Source organism: Stegostoma tigrinum, chromosome 40 (genome assembly GCF_030684315.1).
Source record: "Stegostoma tigrinum isolate sSteTig4 chromosome 40, sSteTig4.hap1, whole genome shotgun sequence".
Classification (NCBI taxonomy): domain Eukaryota; kingdom Metazoa; phylum Chordata; class Chondrichthyes; order Orectolobiformes; family Stegostomatidae; genus Stegostoma; species Stegostoma tigrinum.
In genome coordinates, this window is record NC_081393.1 from 7976171 (window position 1) to 7998573 (window position 22403).

Below are 22403 nucleotides of genomic sequence, written 5' to 3' on the forward strand. Positions count from 1 at the left end.
TTGGACGAAAACTTCAAGCGTCATAACATCCAAGGATATGGGCCTGGTGCTGGGAAGTGGCATCTGTGTAGACTTAGTGTAGATTTGGTGGTACAGACTTCATGGGCCGAAGGGCCTCTTCAGTACTGTATGATTCTGTGATGAGTCTCGTAGACCACTGGTCGTGCTCGAGACCAAGGGAAGTGCCTACAGTTTTCGTAATATTGAGTTGGAGGAAACTTCCATTCATGTAGGACAAGATGGTAGACGAGCAGCATGACAAATTCAAGTCGGCGAAGAAGTCAAGACAAGTGGCAGGTGAAGTTCATGTGGGACCTGGCATGGGATTTCATGACAGAGGAACATGTAGGTTAACAGACATGGATAGATCCTCGGGGAACACCAGAAATAAAAGGTGGAACAGAAGCCATTGACAATGACAGCCTGTCTAAAGTTAGATGGATAAGAAAGGAGGAGAAATAAAGAAGTTTTAAGATGCCAGAGATTCAACAGTTCAGAAAAGAATTACTATCTTTTGTGCAGAATTCAGAAACAGAGACACAATTTTAGAATAATAGCCTGGCCATTTCACAGTCAAACCGTAAGGCATTTTCTTCTTTACAAAGGGTCACGAAAGTCCAGAATTCCTTGCCCCAAAGTGTTGCGACGACTTGAAATTTTCAAGACAGACATAGGTCAGACATTTTTTGGGTAAAGGGATCAAGGGAAGTGCAATTCAGTCAAGTAAACAGTGTTGAGGGGCCAATCAGCCATGGTCTAACTCAATTGCACAGCAGACTTCAGACCCACTCTGACTCCTATGAAGACACAGACAGGAGCAGGCGCGAACCTAAGCGCAATCTTATCCAAGGTACTCAGGCCAGTGCAAGTCCCCGACACAGATGAGCTGTTGAGGCCTTCAGCCGGAAACAGATCCTTCAGTCCAACTTGTCTGCGACAACTAAGTTTCCAAAACAATCCAGTCCCACTTGCCTTCGTTTGACCTATATCCCTCTCAACCCTTCCTACTCATGTACACATCCAAATGTCTTTTACATGTCGTAACTGTACCTGGCATCTACCACTTCCTCTGGCAATTCGTTCCATTCCTCCCTCTGTGTGGAGAAGTTGCCCCTCAGGTCCCTTTAACCCACCCACACCCAGCCCAGGGAATAACAACCTTGGCTATTCACCTTATCTACATCCAACCAATTCAGCTGCAGCCAGAAAAGGACCCAATCGATGCCTTTTCTAACCTTCAGGTTCTACGTTCTGCATGAGGTACTGTTCACCAAGCTGGTGTTGTGGTTCACCCAAGTTCTGTGAAAGGACAGTTCACGGATCATGATAACACCAATTCAGTTAAATAGAACTGCTCACCTTTGGGTGGAAAATAGGATTTACTTCCCGACTTGTGAGGCCAGTCTACCATGAGCTGTCCAAAACAGCAGAAAGTAGCGATTATCTCATCTAAACAGAAATAAAAGTATAGATAATCAGATACATTTACCTCTCATTTCCATTCCTCAAATGAACACACAGGGTTACAACTAAGACGCCTAACAGCTGATGAAATTTTGAACTGTTCCACTATTTGGCAATTGATGACAGGTCAATAGTTAATTTTAAAATCTCAGATTGACCCAAGTTGGGTAAGAAAGGGTATGAACAGGGACAGTGCCAAATATTGGGCAAGATGCCTCCCCATTCCTCTGCCTCAATTATATCAGAAAGGAATCATCAGACATCGATGTTCATCTCGCGTGGGCTTCCTGGTAATGACTCTAAGGATGTACAAGTTTAATTTTAGTCATACACGTTACAGTCCGCTACCGCAAATAGCATTCACCCAAAGGTGCCTATGGAAATGGGACCTCCATTCCGCAAGCCACTTGCTCAGGTTTGCAACAGCTCATGATGCATCAGGATGATACGCATGGTCTCCTGAAATCACACCAGCAAACAGTCATGTAAAAAAGGGGCAGGATGTCAACTGTATTGAAAAATATAAAATAATCAGAGGGTTAGTTAGGGCGGATAGGGAGAGCCTTTTTCCTAGGATGGTGACAGCGAGCACGAGGTGGCATAGCTTTAAATTGAGGGGTGAAAGATATAGGACAGATGTCAGAGGTGGTTTCTTTACTCAGAGAGTAGTAAGGGAATGGAACGCTTTGCCTGCAACGGTAGTAGATTCGCCAACTTTAGGTACATTTAAGTTGTGATTGGATAAGCATATGGACGTACATGGAATAGTGTAGGTTAGATGGGCTTCAGATCGGTGTGACAGGTCGGCACAACATCGAGGGCCGAAGGGCCTGTACTGTGCTGTAATGTTCTATGTGTACAATTTTTAATTCGCTGTTTAGATTGACTCAACCAGTCAGTGAATCACGAGGAAGCCAAAGCTCCGAACTGCCTCAAGAGCATAGATCTGTAGGGAACAGCAGTGACAAGACAAGGTTTTATGTCACCAGTGGACTGGACTGTGTGGAAGATGCTATTCTGACTATTACATCTCTTCATTTCCAGAATACAGTTTTGTCCGCATGCACTAAAAATATCACAAACTAAGATGAAGTCCTGCGGGGTTTCTAGGCAGATTTTTAGAATGTGAAAAATCTGACCACAGCTTAGCGACCCACAAGCTGTTCTGAATGGTTGTGATTCTGCATGGGGTCCCGATGGCTGTTGGAGTCCCAGACGGACCCATGTTGGGGCAGATGCTGCTTAAACGTCTGAATGAAGACATTGACCAACTATTGATGGGTGAGACAAGAAGTGAAAATTATAAAAGTACTGAAAGGATTCAGCAGGACCAGCAGCATCTGTGCAGGGAGGAACAGAGTTTACTTGTTGAGTCACAGTTCTTCCAAACTCCAGAGCAGAAGTGATTCTGCACTCAAAGCATTAACACTGATTCTCTCCCCACGGATGCTACTCGACCTGCTGATTGCTCCAGCACTTTCTGTTTTTATTTCATCATCCAGCATCAGCTGCGTTTCCTTATTCTTTATTCGTTCACGGGTTGAGGGTGTCGCTGACTAGGCAGCATTTATTGCCCACCTCTAATTGCCCAGAGGGCAGTTTAGAGTCAACCACATTGCTGTGGGTCTGGAGTCACATACAGGCCAGACCAGATGAGGATGGCAGTTTCCTTCCCTAAAGAACATTGGTGAACCAGATGGGTTTTTCCGACGATCGACAATGGGCTCACGGTCATCATTAGATTCTTAATTGCAGGATTTGAACCTGGTTCGCCAGAATGTTAGCTGGTTCTCCGGATTAACAGTCTAGCAATAATGCCACTAGGCCATTGCCTCCCCATTTCGTTCTTATACAGATGAGCTAAGGTTACTTATGGATGATGAAATACCATACTCCCCATGTCTCAGGCCTTGTTCAAGATTCAACTAAAGAACTTGGGGTAAATTTACTTCCCCTTAAATGATGGATGATGGAGAAGGTGCTGTAATGATGTCTGGTTCTTAAGTCCTTGTTACCAACATGGGTTACTATCAGGTGTGTGCACATAAGACTAAGTTTAGTAAGATTTAGTAAGCACTTAGATTCACAGGGAGAGAAATAATAGGAACAAAGAGGAACGGCAAATGTTCTTTCCCCTCTCCCAATCTCTCAGCTGCACCACGGAGCACATGTTCTGGACAGCCAGGGATTTCTGAACTTTGGATTAACAGTAAAGCTGTCCATCTATGCATGTCAGTGGTTCCAACAAGACAACCAGACATCCACATTCAAGTGTAACCTTGCATGTTCCATCCTCCCGTGAACTACCAAAGGAAGTGTTAGTTCTGCAAAGTCCAGTCTAGAAAGAGCAGCTTTCCCACCAGTGGGAAGCTCTGCAAACATAGCCACAAATTGTATGAATTTATGTTGAATTCTTTACATCTGGGGTTATTCAAATGTAAGGGCCTTCGTATTGTGCATGGACAGCAGGGACCCCTACATGTTCCACGGAGCTCCATCTTTGACAAGCCAAGGGTCATGCTGTCAATCAGTTTTAAAAGCAGCTAAATGCAAAATTTGTCCATTGGTTCTGATTATAGGCTAGGAACAACCATGTTCTTCCCATAATTGTTACGTGAAAACTGACTTTCTCTTTTACAGTTGCTTGTAATGTTGCACTGCTTGCTGAACAACGTCTTTTCAACTAACCAGATGCCTCAAAGGTGAGTTAAATCCTTTTGCAAGCACTGCAATTATACGGCATAAATGCAATTCAATTTGACAAGTATGAGGCAATATATTTTAGGAAAGGAAATATGGAAGGGGAGCACACACTAAATGGAAGGATGTGGCTGGTCAGAAAACTGAAAGAGCGTTGGTACAATGTGGCTATTGAGAAGCACTCAATGACAGTTTACGTTTTGCAGAGCAGGGATTAAAAACGTCATGGTAAACATCAACAAATATTCACCCTAACTCAAGCTGTACCTTTATACAAAGCTATGAAGTGTATATTTAGTTGGGTGATGTCTGTGGTGGGGAAATCAATTACAAGCAGAAAGTTGTGGCTCAGTGGAAAGACAATGGGAGATTTTGTTTTTGAAAAGTTGACTTCCCTTATAAATTTTAAAATGATCATTTCTCGTGACATTTGTTGACACAAGCACAAACTAATTTGATATTTTGGAGGGAATTGAATAATGAGTTGAAGCAGAAAAGGATAGAGGAATATACTTCTGGAATAGAGAATACTTCTGGATTGCTTCATCAAAAGGCTGATTGGCTCTGTTTTCACCTTGTTCGTTCAACAATTCTGGATTTTCCCATGCATCGTCCAAATGACAAGGGAGGTATTCTCCTTTTTGAAAGACATAACATGCCTCAATTACTAAAGGAGCACTTCTTTCACTGATAGCCCTGAAGAAGTTGCTGATGGGATCACCTTCCAATGCGACTCCACTGCAATCTGTATGGTGTAGGTACACCCATTGTGCTGTTTGGGAAGAAGTCCAGGATTGCAATCAAAGATTCTTGAACAGTCAGTGATTTGGAGTTCATGCCAAATGGCAATTTGGTTTCTCTAAGGCCACACAGACAATATAGGCCTGTTTAAAGGAAGGAGGGCAGGATTCCTCTGCCAAAGGAAATTAATGAACTATTTGGGACTGTGACTTGGAAAAAAATAATTGATGCTCTATTTTATTGCAGATTTATTTTATGAGCTGAATTTAAACGCTTTAGTAGACTTTGAATATATGACAAATAAAAACCAAAAGAACTGCAGATGCTATAAATCAGGAACAAAAACAGAAGTTGCCGGAAAAGCTCAGCAGGTCTGGAAGTATCCATGAAGAAAAAAGATCAGAGTTAATGTTTCGGGTCTGGTGACCATTCCTCAGACCCTTCCTTTGAACTTACGACAGTGGGTTATTTGTCCAGGCTGCAGGATTAGTGTTCGAGTCAGGAACCATGATGCTCCCTTACATTATCATTCAAGGTGAGAGAGGTTGGACTTCCTACACACTATAATATTGAAGGAATGGGGTCTGTACACATCGACCCTGTGCAACCCAACACACGTTACCAACGTGATGGAACAGGCAACTTCCAGACAGAGTGCTTTGTGAGCCATACTTTCAAATGAAATTCAAAAGATCAACTGTCAGCCACTCCAGCAAGACAGATGTTTACACTTCATTTGCTAACCTTCAGGCCTGACTAAAAAAAAGTCCAAGCACAACATGTTCCATGCACAAGAATCTTGAACTCACCTTCATCAATGTCTGGTGGCAAACCACCAACGAAAACCTTTCGGGAATATCGTTCTCCTGATTTCCCGTTCTGGCTGAGAGCTGGGGAGTTCAAGCCTGAAGATAAAGATTGGTCACCCTGGCTATTGTCAAGGAAACCATCTTCAACAGGGAACAAAGCTGATCGACCTGCAGCACAAGAGAAATGGACAGCTATTGAACTTCACCCAGATTATTCGGCATGAAATTCTTTGGCTCTTAGTTACATAATGCCTCAAATTACTTGGCCATTAAATCCCTCCCTGACCTGCTTTCCCCTGCCTCGTAACCTACATCCACAATACTATTGAAATAAGAATGTAAGAAATAGACGCAGGAATAGACCATTAAGCACCTCCAATCTGCCCTGTCATTCTATAAAATCATGACTGATTTGCCCCTTCTTTTGTGCCAGCTCTTACTACTTTTTCAGCTCCTCAATATTTCAAAAACCTATGCTCCATTCATTCTGGCTTTTACTTTACTTTACTTTCGAACCTTCGACCACTGGCAGAAATACCATGACCTGCTAAAGGCCTGAAGCTCTGAAACTTCCCCCCTGAACTTTTCCTCTGTCTGCTCCTTAAAACTGTTATCTTCCATCACACTTCTGGCTACCTTCCCCAAGAGGTTGGGGGGGGGGGGGGGGGGGAAGGTGGGGAGAGCTAAAGATCATTTTCTTTCCAGAAGATTAAGGGTGAGATCAAATAGAAGGAAGGAAAACAAGTGTTTTGTTTTAGAAAAGTTACAGACTACGTAAGGAGGAACCGTTCCATTTCAAATTGATTGTTCAAAAGGTTGGTGTCTAAAACAAGTGGTCATGGTCTCAAAATAAGAAGCCATTTAGGACTGAGATGAGCAGGAGTTTATATTTCGTGAATATTTGGAATTCTTCACTGTAAAGCTTAGTCATCAAGGAAATTCAAGACAGGGGTTGATACATTTCTAGACAAAATGGCACACACGTGGTTTCACAGATCCATTGGCCTGTTCATGCTGCTAGTTTTCCATATTCCGGAGATCACAGAACAGGAATAGAGAGGAAATTTGAACTGTTTTTATTTAAATCATCAAAACAGATGCCAGAATCACGTGATGCAATCAGGTTCCACGGGAACTCTTTTAGATTGCAACTGAAATGCGTGCTCGGAAACAAGAATAATCTTCCGGACCCCAGAAACAGCTGGAGGTACAGATCTAAACTGAGCAGGTATTTTTAAGAAAAGAAAGAGAGATTCAGTTGACTGCATGGTTTCTGTCCTTGACATCATATTTTGCAATAAAGGATGGCCACAACTGACCTGACAGAACAGATTTCCCAGCCCACTGCATGACTTTGGGAGAGTAAAGTTCCACTTCAAAGAGTTGAGGGTATTGGCAGGGAAACTGTTCCTTGTTGAGCAGAAGTTCAGGTCGACCAACTAACTGGCAGCATTCAGAGGAAATGTCACAAAGTTGTAAAGTTATATAATCGAACACTACATTGAAAGTATTATACATTATTAGACTGGCTCGAGGTTTGAGAACCAGACCTTCACTGTCCAAGGACAGGGTGTCAGCTCTGCAGAGCTGAAAGGATTGGAAATTTCTACAGTTGGAGGGTCATCAATCAACAGAATTCTTTACCCTGAAGACCTGCAGACATGAAATAAAGCCAAATGGATCTTGGATATCAACAGATATGGCACAAAGGTGCAACTAAGGTAGAAAAATCAAACATGATCTTGCCGAATACAGACTCAAAGGATCAAATAGCCTCCGCTAGATGTTATTTCTTGAAGGTGAAAATATTGCAGTAATGGGTGAAGAGAGGAAATTCTGCTCATTCACTGAGAAGCTAATTGATCCGAGCTACCCTCAATACAAGATTGTATTTTCAGCTAAGATTTTCATCCTTAGGCATTGGGGTTAGACCACTCTTGGTGTGTTATGTTTGATTTGGTCATCCAGCGATGAAACAGATGCAGATTCTGAAACAAAAGTCACCCTAATCCCTCAGGCGAAAGCAAATGATTGATCTCCCCCCCCGACCCCCCCCCCCCACCCACCTTGTTTGTGTGCTTTGTGCTGTCAAACAGCTGCTTGTGGCAGGTTGAGAACAGCCATCAGGAACTTGGAACACTGCCCGGCGGTCTCCTGTCCTATTTGTTAAACAACTGAGCCAGAGTTTCTCCAGCAGACTGGGCTGTCTCTCCCCTCCTGAAACCAGTGCCCAGCCATAAATTCTTAAACATGTGAAATGGGCAGTACAGCAGTCTCCCCCATCCACAGTGAAACCGTCTACTGTCTACCATTGTCTGACAGAGCACTCTAGCAATCAGGAGGCAGTCTCCTAGATTGCTCAATGGCAAGCTGATGTTTCTGCAGTTCACTGATTCCAAGCAAACAAACTTTGCACCACACAAGGAGTGCTATTTGATTATCATGTCAGTACCAGCTCCGGATCCAGTCAAATCAAACCAAATCCCACAACGCTGAATCTACTGTTGCTGGAACATTCCTAAGTAACCAAATAGTCTCTTTGATTCTTTGGCTCTGCAGTAGTTGCAGATTCCTATCAGGCCACCTTAAAATCCAACCTGCATTTGAACTCAACTCAGCTGCGGCTAACTAGTACCACCCTACACTCTCAAGTCAGAAAAGCTGTGGGTTCAAATCCCTCTCTAGAAACTTCAACAGATGAAAGGGAGATTGGCAGTCCACTAGGACTAAAAGAGTCCTAGAATCGGTTTTGGGCTGAAACTTTAAACTTTGGACCCCATCTCATGTGATATAAAAGTTCCTATGGATACTACTGAAGATAAGTCAGATAGATCTCCCAAGGTCAAAGCAACCCTTTATGGCAAAATCATTACACTTCCAGAAGATTTAACATTTACTCTTAAATTGTTGCGGAGCATGGAGACCATATTTTTTCCAGGACATTGTCCATAAATTCTTTTGGGGCCTTGTTTGATTGTGCAAGCTACTCTATAAACTCCAGTTAATCGTTAACTGCCATCTGTTTTCCCCCAGTTGTTGCCCTGTTGTAAGCTTACAGTCAGATGTACAAACTGCTAATACATATTCTAGATTGTCAGCGCACACTGTTTGCTGCACCATGCCCTTCCCCAATTCACAAGACCAAACCCAGCACTGCTAAGGTAAAGACATAATCACGACCAGTTCATTGGTTGATAGTGGGATCTTGCTGTGCACACTTTGTTACTCTCATCACTTCAAGAATCTTTTGGGAAATATTGTGAGGTTGTGAAAGGCATTATGCAAATGCAGTTATTTCTTTGTATGCGTGCACCACTCCTCTTTCATACTTCCTGCATGTGGCACCCATTACCTCACTGTGAGACTCATGCAAATGCATATCAGTTCAGTAGACCCATAAAAATGACCACATGAATGAAGTACCAGCTCAACTATTCAATGGGGGAAATACACAAGTCAAGATGGCCATGCGACTCACCCTTGAGTGGTTCTTGTTCGTTCTGTAAGATGTCAATCAGGGAGTTCTCCAGTGAGTGCATGTTGAAAGTATCATATGGGTGTGTCCATTCCTGCAAAGGAAAAACATTTTGAAAAAAGAAACTATTAAACCAAGGAAGGAGATGGGAACAACGCACAGGATGCAAAAAAGTTACAATCGCTCATTTCGATGTTACAAACCAGTGCTGATAGCACGTTCCTTAAAACAAGTGCGTACTGCAACACTATTCTTGGTGGAAACTATCTTTTAATTAGTTATTTCCTCTCCTCCCTGGACATTGCAGACTTTTGGTGTCAAGGCCCATAGGTACCAGAAGCTTCCCACTGTGTTTGGAAGGAGGCCAATCTTTATGGGAGCCTGGAAGATGATCCAAGTCCCTTACCACAGTTTTTTTTCTATTCACCAGAGTACAGTTGAATCCACAAGTAATATACGCTCTTTTGGATTGAAGAATGGCTGTCCTGTACTTACAGCCTTAATTCCGGCTCTGCCTGCAAGTGGAAGCATCTTCGTTACATCAACCTTCGCCTTTACATGACACATCATTCCCTTATCTCATCATGGAGGCATCTAATCAGTTCACTCTCGATAGGTGTTTCAAATAATGAAGGATTTGGGAAAAGCAGTTAAAGACAAACTGTTCCCGTTGGCTGAAGGGTTTGGAGTCAGAGGATACAGACTTATGATTGTCAAAAAAAAGCAAATGGCAACATGAAAGAAGTCATTTTTAAATGCAGTCAGTCGCTTGGACCTGAATTGCACTGCTCCTCTGTGTTTTGGAGGCAAACTGAAAAGAAAACACAGGATCTTTACCTGAAGGAAAAGAGAGAATTGCCAGGAAAAAGGCAAAGGGGGGGGGAGGGGCAGCAAGAGCTGTTCTTAAAAGAACTGAATGATCATGATTTGTGCTGTATCCATTCTATTATTCTATTTTCCTCTTCCTCAATTTTTCCTCCTGACCTTAAATGATGTCATTTGCCAAATGAATGAGACCGATGAAAGCCAGTGCAATACAGCACTTTGTGAAATGCACACAGGAGGCTTGTGATATTGAATAAAGCAGCTGAGTCACTGGTGAACAACAGAACCTGGCAGGGTTGATGAGAAGGTTACAGAGCTGTAGGATGAAGAAACCAAACACCAGCCAGCTCCCATCAACAAGGCCAGTCATACAGCCTGTTCTGCAGCTTCCTCCCAATTTTTTTTGCTGAAGGTGTATGCTCGTCTGTCCTCTTTCTTTACCTTGGCAATGCTGACCTGAGCTAAGAAAATTGGGTGGGGGTGTGGCAGTCGTTGATATCATGGCTTTGGGGTGAGGGCCTGAGATTGAGTTGAGTGAAACTCGAGTGACCTCCTTCTGCACTGTAATCTTACCCTTCTGGTCTGGTTACACAAGCTGCCAGCACGACCTGATACCTAACACATTCGTCACGAGAGCACACACAGGATCAATGGATTTTTTTTTGCCATGGTGGGGTGGGAGCTGTTGCAGGCTATTAAAAGCCTTTCTCTCACAGTGAGCAGTGGTTGACAGGACAGAAGTACCCACCAGGCACTGATCAGAAACTTGACCCCTAATGTCCACCTCCTTTCACTCTTACGACCCCTCAAGGTCATTCTCAACAGACAACTGGAATCCCATGTGATTTATCTCACTCAGTACCGATTTAAATCAATAAATTTGATCAGTTCCATGAGTTTGCTGGATAAGTTACATTGAAGTTATTAGGATGAAGATGCTTCGCATAAAAAGCAAATGTATTTTACTTCCAGAGTTGCATTGGACAAGTGCAGATCTAAATGCCTGTCAGCGAAGGCAACACATTCACGGGAGAGGGTGTCAGCTGTATAGGCTGACTAGGCCACATCTATAAAATTGCTCCTCCAAACAGCTAATGGTGTAAAGGCAACAAAGCCCTTCAGGTGCAGCGGTAGCATCCCTATCTATGGGCCAGGAGGCCTGGTTCAGGTCCCACCTCATTCAGAGGTGCATTTCGACACCACTGGACAGGTCCATGTTAAAAAAAGACCACAGGATTAGGCAACACAAATTCAAGGCATTCACAAAAGATGCAGCTGGGATACGCCAAGAATTTATTTCATGCATGGCAACTCTCCAACTTCAAGGGTGGTGGAAGCAAAGAAAATCCATTATTTCACAAGGAAATGTACAATATTTAAAATTTGAGAAAAAGGCCATTTAGCTCCTTTGAGCCTGCTCCACCATTCACCTACATCATGTGCAATAATCTGCCTCATTCTATTTTCCCGCACTATCCCATATCCTTCAGTGTATTTTGTAACTTTCAACTGAGGAGGAACAGGAATCGGCCATTCAGCAAGATAAAGGCAGATCTGCTCGTGGTCTCAACTCCATTCTCCTGACTGTACCATATAACACTTCTCTTGCTAACCAGTAACCCGCTCGCTTATCACATGAACTAGCCCCCACTGCTTTCCAGGGAAGAGAATAACACAGACCAACAAACTGCAAAGAAAGAAAAAAATCTCTTCACTGCCATTGCAAAACAGACGCCTCTAAATTTTTTTAAAACTGTCTCTTGTTCTAGTCTCTCTGTTTAATCTCCAGAAGTCAATGTGGGGCCCCTTTCAGGCATTAGAATTGTCCCTGCCTCTGAGCCAGAAGGTTCAACAGAAAAAAAAAGATGGAGAAATCCATCAGTCTCTGTCTCGAACATAGAAACATGATGGTCACCTGAGGGAAAGAAACTTCTAGAACTAGAGATTGAGTAGCCAGAGGAAGGGATTAGATTGCTATGCAGAGAGCTAGCTCCATCGTCATGACTCTCATAGAATTCTGACAGACATAGGTTCAAGTTCCATTCCAGAGACTGGAGCAAAGAATCCAGACTAAACACTGGTGCAATGCTGACGGAGAGGTGCACTGTTGAAAGTGCATCTTTCAAATAAGATATTAAACAGAAACACTGTCTGATCTCTCCGGCATGTACCACAAAAACCTCAGGACACAAATGAATCCAAGCAAAGCAGGGTCACATCTTGGCCAGAATTTACTCCTACCAATATTAATGAAAAGGCAAAATTGGATTACCTGGTCATTTAACTCAAAGTGCTTTGAGGGACGCTGTGTGCAAACCGGCTCACGCATTTTCTACATTACAGTGGTGTTTGCATTTTTTTAAAAAGTGGTATTTTAACACAAGTTTGCTTGCTTGCTCCCTCAAACTATTTCTCCCATTCGTTGCAAAAACCTGATGAGCGAAAAGGTCGGTGTCAGGAGCATATAAAGACATCTGTACTTGAATTCTTGGATCGACAAAAGATGTGGCTTGGGATACAGGGACAGTTTCTGCAACTGAAATGGTTAAAGAGCCAATCGATAAGGATTTTCAAGTTATGGGTGGCAGGTATCGTCGGAATGCATCCAATGATGTCAGAGTCTCATACAAAGGAGAATCGTATTATAATTAGATTACGACCTTTCAATGTGAAATTCCAAAATGGTAATTGCTGGAAGTGTAACAGAAACTTGGAACTTTCATCTACAAATACTATTTGATGCCATATCAATTGTAAATTTTATCTCCTGTACTCAGTACAGGATATAGGGCAAAGTTACTATCTAGGTATATTCTTATCAAATGGCCAAGCAGGTTCAAGGGTCTGGATGGTCTCCTCTTACTCAAATGTTCCCCAGAAATAGGGCAGGACTCTCGAATCCTCATCCTCTGCTGGGTACTTCTTTTGACCCGTGACAACCCACATAGCAGGTTTTCCGCACTGGTTTGGAGAAACATTGGGCCAGAAATGTAGGCCTTGCTCCCAAAGCGTCTGTCCACACAGATCAAACTCTTGCGTGATATGGTCTGAGGTCAGAACAAAGCCACGCAACCCAGCAGGGCTTCCAGCAAAGACTTTTCCAGAAAAGCGGAAATTTCAGTCAAGTGGTAGGCTTGACCTGTGGTGACGGTGAACTGCAGAAATGGTGCTTCTCAGTAGGTTTACCAGTTCTAGTTGAGTATGCAGTAGACAATGCCAGCATGATGGGACTGAGTTATTCCTGTGCTGTGTTTTGTAGTGGAAGTCCTCTGCATATGCACCAACATATGGATTATGAGCAAAAGTTGGTATCTCTGCCCTTCAAGCCTGCCCCACCATTGGAATACAATTTGTAACTGAATGCTTTACATTCCTCCCTAACCACTGCTGTTAAACAGAGGGCTCACACTGATGGAACAAACCAACCTGCCTCCCTAGCCACTCTCTTGACTCTCCCTTTAATGATAGCCAACACAGAAATATGACAACCCATGAAGCTTTTTTGGGGGAGGACGACCAACAATCTCTGAGAAGATTCATTTGGCCCTCCCACAAAACAGAAAGGGAGGAAGTTGCACCAATCCTTTGTTTCAACAAATGAAATGATATCAAATTGTTCTACTTTAATTCCAATTATTTACTGGAACATACAGTGCTTTTTCACAGGGAGTGGCCAAATCAGAGAACTGTACTTGTTGAGACTGAAAAGGTAAAAGTCTTTCTGAAGACAGGAAGATACAGTGCTTTGGAAAAAGATTATCAGGGCATTCTGACTGTACAGTCATTACAAGGTATCATGCAAGAGTCCATCTGGGCTATGAAACCTCTGCCAAATGTTTGGTAGCTCTCTCATTCTTGCCTTTAAAATGAGTGTACACTTTCTTTAGATTCATCAGCTGCAGGGAATTATCTTTCCAACTCTGCTTCCCAAAACCCTCTGCTCATTACAAAAACCTTCAGTCCTTCATACCTCACGTCTCTATTCATATCTGGCCACCATCTCCAGAAACACACCCAAGAACCAGTGGTGTACAGTCTCACTGGCTTTGACCGGAATAAAGGCATTTCCCATAACTGAGCACTGTAACCTCTTCACCATCACTTGTCCTGTACAACTTCAGCACAGTTGAAGGTGATGAAACTGGAACATCAACTGAGGGATCGAGAAGAGCAAAGCACGAAAGCAATTTAAATAGCCAATTCCCAGTGTTATCTCCATGCTTTACCCATCAATCAACAAGACAAAAAAAATCACATGATCTTGTCATGATCCCATTGCTGTTTGAGCGCCTACTGTGTGGAAACTGAGTGCCGCAGTTCCTACACTGCGATAGCGACAGTACTTAATTGCATCACTACCTTTGACTCAGAAGACCGTTAGTTAAGAAAATTGGTGATTTATTTATGCAGCATCTGTCATTTTAAGAATGTTTGTAAAGAATTTTTAAATATGTACAATTATAAAGAGCTCACTTATACTTACAAATTTTGGCAAAGATTATCTTTGACCCAGTGGCCTTTCTCCTGCATGCTGTACTGGCATGAAACAAGTTAAGCAAAAAAGTCAGAGATAATGGGAACTGCAGATGCTGGAGATTCCAAGATAATAAAATGTGAGGCTGGATGAACACAGCAGGCCAAGCAGCATCTCAGGAGCACAAAAGCTGAAAAAAAGTCATGTGCCTTTTAGATGCAATGGACAACTACAAGCAGAAGAGCTGGAAAGTTATGGCAATGAACACACAGCAGCAAAGTGCAATCATTCAGAAACAGGAGAGGCGACTCAAATTTTTCTCCCCAAGAAGCAATACTATGAAAATAATTCAAAGGGACACTTTAAAAACAAACTGGTGGCTTTCGACTGCTCTCTTCGCTCAGATCTTTGAGTACAGGCTTTGGCGCATCATATTGAGGTCATACAGGACATTGGCGAGACCTCTGCCGGAATACTTTGTGCAGTTCTCACTGCCCTGCTGTCGGAAGGATATCAGCGATTTGGAGAGGATTTAGGAAAGATTGACCAGGATGTCGCCAGGAATGGAGGCTCTGAGTCATAAAAATAGGCCGGATAGGCTGGGACCTTTTTCCACTGGAGAGAAGGAGGTTGAGGGGTGACCTTAGCGGTTTATAAAATCCTGAGGAGCACAGGGTCTTTTCCTGAGGGTGGTGGACTTCTAAACTAGGGGACATATTTTTAAGAAGGGAGGAGGATGTTTTTAAAAAATAAAAATGAGGGACAACTTCTTATAGCCCCAGAGTGGCTCATGTGTGGAATGAACTGCCAAAGAAAGTGGTGAATGCAGGTGCAGTTACAATATTTAAACAACATTCGGATAAGAACATGAGTATGAAAGGTTCAGGGGAATATGGGCTAAACGCAGTAGTTGGAATGAGTTCCTTTTCGAATATGGTCAGCTTGAACTAAAGGGTTTATTTCCAGGCTGTACGTCTGTAACTGGTCAAATCATTTTCCTGTGTCACAACCGAAATGAGAGAAGGTATATACGAGCATGCCTTAACTAATGATAATTGTACCCGTGAAATTCAAAGGTTAAAGCTGTAGTCAGTTAACACTCATGTATTCTCATGAACAAAGTGCAGCATTCTGTAGAACTGTGCAGCTACATAATGCCATATTTGTGCAGGGGGCATTGTGAAGGCTTCTGGTTGCGTGCGACAGAACTTTGTTGCATGGACAACAGGATTTAGAGTGAAATTTACCTTGTTAGAAATATTATTTAACCGTTAGTCCTGCGCGTTTGTTTGAATTCGATTCAAAGTGGATAATTGCCAAATTCTTCATGTGGGATGATTCAATTAACTTGGTTAGTTTGATTTCCAGTTTTTGCAGAGATTGTAAAATGCTCAGTAGCTTTGCAGATTTATCTATTCTAAAACCTGAAATCAATTGTCTTTATTTCTCTCTGGCATTCTGCTCATTCTAAACCCTTAGAAAATACTCTGACTTCATTTTTTTACCCAATGCATCAATCATTTGCTCAATACTGAGCTGGATTTGTCACCTGACTGTTATACTAACAATCCTCTCAGCATTAGATGAGAACAGGTTTGCTTTGGCTCTGCATCCCTCTGATTGAATAGCTTGAACTTGAATAACTCATGAATAGTAGTTTATGGATATGTACACCCAGCCATTCCAGCACAAATTCTTGGCTGATACTCCAATGCAGAACTGGGTATGCTTTCTTTTAGATTGGACGTAAAGCCAAAGTTCCCAATTGGACTCTCAGGTGGATACAGAATCATAGAATTGAAGATTTATAGACTCCCGACAGTGTGGGAACAGCTCATTTGGCCCACCTAGTTTACATCATCACTCTGAACAGCATCCCACACAGACTTACCCCTCTATGCTATCCCTATAGTTCACATGACTAATCCACGCGACCTACACATCCCTGCACACAACGGGCAATTTAGCATGGCCAATTCCTCTAACCTGCACACCTCTGGACTGTGGGAGGAAACTGGAGTATCCAGAGAAAACCCATGCAGACACAGGGAGAATGTGCAAACTCCACACAGTGATCAGAGGCTGGAACTGAACCTGGATCCCTGGCGCTATGAGGCAGCAGTGCTAATCATTGAGCCAACCTATTTAAAAGAAAACGTCATGGCACTTTTACAAAAAGGGTGCCAGGAGCTGGCATTATTTCCCTAATGCAGTGACCAATGTCTCTCCCTCAGTTATCACCACAGATTATTTGGCCATTTTCATGTTTTGTTTGGGGGAGTTTGCTGTGTGTGAATTGCCTGCTGCATTTTCTTTGTTACAACACTGAGGGGTACACTTCGAAAAGCACTCAACTGGATGTGAACCACTCTGGAATGCACAAGATTGTCAAAGACATCATATAAATGCATGCTCTTCTTTGCTTTAGACCATTCCAAGCAACACACTTATTTGTTCCAACTTTGTTTCCTGTCTGCCAACCAACTTTCTTTCCATGCTGTTACATTTGCCCTCTTGCCATATGCCCGAGTTTCTGCAACTGGGCTCCTGTGGCACATCTGATCAAACACTTTCTGCAAGTTAACATGGCATGGTTTATTACATTCCCCCGACCAAACTTCATCAACCCAACTAGACAGGCCTCCCAAACACTGAAAGTACTCTCAAAACACAATTTGCCTTCAGTTGATTAACTCTTCCATTCTAAATAAGCAGCGATTCCCTTTTAAATCTCATGTGGCTGCCACATTTGCTATTAAAAAAAAGGTTTGGCTCCAATCAACGTCTCGAGCGGGCTGCTGACAAGTGAAAATTTCAAACCAAGAATTTATCCAGTGTTGGCAGCTCTGCATAATGCAGACATTTTCAGCAGTTTTAGCACAGGAAACCCTAGGTTTTATTGCAAACATAACCAAATATTCATTTGAAGGCCTAGATTTAGGCTGCACGACCTTGGCTGTGATGTGAAACACTGATTAATTCTCTAGCAAGCACTTCCAATTGCTTCATTTGAGATAACTAGGTTATCTGCATCCGAGGAGCAAGAATTTAGTCCATAATCCATTCTCAGAGTTAGGGAGCATGAAACCCTAGGCACTGTGTCCCAGACTCTGTCTTGGGAATGGTTTCAGAATGATCATGTGTTGCAACATCAGTCGGTCACTGCTCGGAGAGGTGTTGAACTTAGGCAAAAAGAGAGAAGATACTGACAACAATTTAGATTTATCTCACACACTGAATTTAAATATGCCATGACACCTCATAGTGGGGTGTGTAATCAAGCAAAACTAACACCAAACCACATGAGATTTTTTGACAGATGACCAAATGTTCAAATGTCTAAGCAGCACATTTTAAACAGTGTTTTCATGACTGGTTGCAGGGGTGGGGGCGGGGGTGGAGAGACGGAGAGACAGAGAGATAGAAAGAGAGAGACAGACAGAAAAGAAAAAAAAAGGAGTTGCTTGGGGTGGAGCCAAAGGGGTCTAGGGGAAGTGTTCCAGTGCTTTGGGATCTAGATAGCTCGAAGCAGAGCCACAAACCATGGGTCAGATATATTATGTGGCCCACAAAAAGGCCACAGATGGTGGGGCTGCAGAGCTCTCTGAGCGTTATAAAGGGTGAGTAAGGTTGCAGGATAGAAGCCACTGAGGGATTTGAACACATCGATAAGAATCAAGTCACAAGACGTAGGGACAACAGGATTTGGAAGCAAACGGTGGTAGCAAAAACATTCAAGGTCTGCACTGAAGGTCTGAATGGGGTTGATGCTCAAGGTGGACTAATTATCAGCAACTGACTATTCATCACAGCCAAGCCCAAAGCAGCCGTCAACAGTGTTTGTGAAAGGAGCGACAGGACCTAGATCAGAAACAGAGCTAACCTATTCACTGGCCCAGGGATCCAACACGGCGCACACCAAACCACCCATTCAGCAACAGTGAGTGAGAAGCTTAGCTCAAACAGGCAATATAAGATGTTATCTTTCTGGGCCATATGATTCACTGCAGAAAAGCAGCCCTTCCTCACCTTCAGATAGACATCAATGAGCACCTGTATTTCTTAACTCCCAGGATGCTGGTAGACTAAGCTGCAGAAAATTTTCTCTGACCTTCAGATTTCTGGTGAGATATTGCATCCAATAAATACATAATCCTCATGTTTTGTTTTTCTGAAAAAAAAATTACATTCCTGCTCCCGTGCCATTGTCCTTAACACCTTAACCGCCAAGTTCATTGAAAAGGCAGGTTGCCAGGCAAGCTTCCAAGCGTCTCCTGCACCTCTCTACATTTATTTCCACAAATATTTGAGGCTGTAGTTGATTTTATTTTTCATTTTTTCGAACTAGGAGTGACCTTCCAACCACCAAAATCACTGTACAAATCTTTTGCTTTTTCCCTTTTTAAAAACTAGCAGCTGCCATCACCAGTAAAACATCCATGGAGCCAATGAAATATTTACAAGCAAAGCCCATTATGGACAATGCACAAACTGGTGATGACAAGTGGGGAGGGAGAGCAGTAAGGGTTTAAAATCAGTGTGACGTTGTCTGGGTAAATGAAGCACTGAATCCCTCTCAGTGCTCACCTCTCTAAAGGCTTCAAGAGCTTAGATGAATACCACATGCTACAAACATAACCATGGAATGGGGGCTGTACTTCATTCTTCCGATTTGCCACTTTTTAAGAGATTGCCCAGGTTCTGGCAATGTTCAGGAATCCTTTTGTTTCCCCTGCCCCCACCACAGTCCAACAACTGTCTCAGGTGCTGTCTTTCTAGTCAGATCTCAACTGAAGCTCCAATCTGTTCTCTCAGATGAATACCAAAATAACCTGTTCTATTCCAAAAGATGAGCCCTCATGCTCAGGCCAATATTTATCTCTCAACTGGCAGTGCAGAAACAGATTATCCTATCTCGACATGGTTACGTGCCTGCGTGTGGAAATTTGCTGAGAACACAATGCTCGACACAAGATGGCTGCAAAACCGAAACATTCAATTGGCTGTAATGCAGTACAGACAAAAGATCAGAAAAAAAATGCAATAAAAATGCGGTCTTCTTTGTAGGACCGGGGTCAAACAAGCTCCCTCGAGCCCATAGTCTCAGCCTTCCTGCCCCTAGTGCAGAGACACCAGGAATCCAGAGTTAGCAACCCACACAAGATAATAAGCATCCAAAAAAAACGTATACAATGACTTCAAAGAGCAACAACAACCTGTATTTATAGATGCTTCAAAGGAACAGAATTTGACACTGAGCCACTTAAGGAGATAGGAGGACAGCTGACCAAAAGCTTGGCCAGCTTGGTAAACTTTAAGTAACTCTTAAAAAACAGACAAACAGAGGATAAAGGGATGATGGAGGAAATTCCACAGCTGAAGGTATGGCTGCAGACACTGATGTAAATTGGCTGTTTCCTGTTCCAAGACACACAAAAAAACCCACCTCCAAACCGTGGTTCTCATTTCACCAAATGGATTGTACAGTAAATCATAGGTTCAGTCCCGCCTCTTCTTACTGAGGATTAGTGGTCACGGAGGGTTGGTTGACAAATAATCTCAGTGTCCACACTCTTGAGGCGAGTGGCAGAGTGGGCAAAGACAAGACACCTCTTACAAATTCTCACCTGGCGACATCCACCCTGCCAATACTTGGGTTCAATGTTCCAAAGTGGCACTCGATGAGTTCGCTTTCTGGCATGAAGGGAGAGATGTTTGGTTGATGCACTGGAAATTTAGCTGCCTGGCTCCATAAATCCCACAAAGATACGAGGGAATGAAAATAAAGGCTGCAAGTCAAATGAGGAGCACTGGAAGGTACTAACCAATAGACCCCTGACATTATGATGCAGATTCTAAAAAGTCAGAATACTGCAGATGCTGGGAATCTAAAATAAAAACAAACATTGGAGATACTTGACAAGTCAGACAGCATCTGTGCAGAGAGATTAAAAAAGGCATTCCTATTTCAAGACTGAAATACAAACTTGAAATGACTCTGTCCACTAAATCCACAAGTTATAATCGAAGCTTTCAAAGCACTCGGGAAGGAATTTAAAACCAAATACAAAGATCAGTTTTATCACTCAAGGAATGCAGCCTTTTTCTCATTGACCTAACTTAAATTTGGAAGCTGAGTGCTTGTCATGGCCCTCCTTTCTCCCCTATCAATGAAGGGTTGCATCTTGATGAGGTACAATCCCTTTTGCTAATCATCAATCACCACATCCTTGATTTCATCACATCATCAATGGCTTTTGCACTGAAAAGGACTACGTCTCCACCACTTCTGCAACTGAAGTGCAGTTGTACCTGTCCTTTTGCTAACTCAGGCCACTTTTCCACAAGTTGAGTATGACCCACAATCCAGAAACTGTGTCAACCTGAATTTATTTCCCTCTATCTTGATCTGACATATTGATAGCTAACTGCACTTTAACATCGTGGTTTAAGGCCTTCAAAATAGGGGATAAATCAATGCCTCAGATTCAGAAATGTGCCAAATGACATTCAACAACCCTCTCCTGCAGACTGAAAAATGGAAAAATACAAACCTGAAAGAAACCCCAAAATATTTGTCAAGCGTAGATGCCCCAGCAGAACAGAAATGGTACAGATCTGTATTTCAGAGAGAAATTGGGCTGACTTTGCTGAAACATCAACATTGCTTCCTTCTGCTATTGCCTATGGTAGATACCTAATCAACTGTGTTGTTTTATATGGCCTTTGGTTTTATTTATGGAAGTCATAAAAGCAACAATCTGCATTTGTGTGTCAGCTTTCAAGTAGAAAAACATCGCAAAGTGTCTTTGCAGGAACGCTACGTTGTAGAATTGTGACAGAGTCAGAAATGGAAAATGGGACTAAAAGTTAGGTCAGTGAGGTGGGTTTTAAGGAATGTTGTGAAGCTGAAGAAAGGTAGACAGCACTTAAGAGAGATATATCCAGAGATGAAGGCCTTGGATGCAGGAGACATGGCCACTGATTAATATCAGGGATGCATGACAAGCCAGAATTGGATGGGTGCAGAGATTCTGGAAGCTGGAGCAAGTGCACATCAAACTCAGGAGAGGCAACAGACAAAATATATACATGTGGGTAACTAAAGGAAGGTTGGTTGAATGTCTGCTGCAGTCTACGCGATGGTCATGCTGCTGCCCTTTTCAGGCTGAATTTGGAATCCATGAGATCCTGCTGATATTTTCTCTATGCTGTAACTGAGGGGTCACGATGAAACAGCACGTCCTTGGAATACCGCACCGAGCGCAGCATCTACTCACTGAGCCATGAGGCACAGGGGACTGAAGATGACCATTTCTCATGGGGCCTCAAGAAATACTACCATTGGAGAGAAGGGGGGACACCAAGGTGTAAAGCTGGATGAGGACAGCAGGGGAAGCAACATCAGAGGAGCAGGAAGGCTGACGTTTCGGGCCTAGACCCCCTCCTCAGAAAAGCCTTGGAGAGAGTTTTCTTTCTTTAATAGTTCATGGAATGAGGGCATTGCTGAATAGGTAGAATTTATTGCCCATCCCTAATTGCCCAGAGGGCAGTTAAGAGGGAACCACATTGCTGTGGGTGTGGAGTGACACGTAGGCCAGACCAGGTAAGGATGGCAGATTTCCTTCCCTAAAGGATATTCGTGAACCAGATGTTTCTTCCCAACAATCAACAACAGATTAATGTCATCATTAGACTCTTAATTCCACACTTTTTCTTCAAAAAAGCATTCAAATTCCACCATCTGCCATGGCGGGATTCAAACCTGGGTCCCCAGAATACCCTCTGGGTTTCTGCATTAACATCCTGCGATAATACCACCAGGCCATCGCCTTCCCTATTCAATCATGGTTGACTGGACCGATTTCTGGCAATGATGCTTTGTCCTACCAAGGAAGGTAGCCAGAACTAGCTT

At 42.9% G+C, this 22403-nt stretch overlaps 1 protein-coding gene across 2 annotated transcripts in view; it reads right to left on the reverse strand.

Moving 5' to 3' along the window:
• Positions 1–22403, reverse strand: part of LOC125447996 (cytoplasmic polyadenylation element-binding protein 2-like) — a 49857-nt gene that overhangs the window by 25925 nt on the left and 1529 nt on the right. For both annotated transcript variants that reach the window (XM_048522843.2, XM_059641224.1), the window contains exons 2-4: positions 9193–9283; positions 5715–5882; positions 1360–1449 (exon numbers count right to left, since the gene is read on the reverse strand). In XM_048522843.2, the coding sequence (XP_048378800.1) occupies positions 1360–1449; positions 5715–5882; positions 9193–9283 (349 nt within the window). The remainder of the gene's footprint in view (positions 1–1359; positions 1450–5714; positions 5883–9192; positions 9284–22403) is intronic.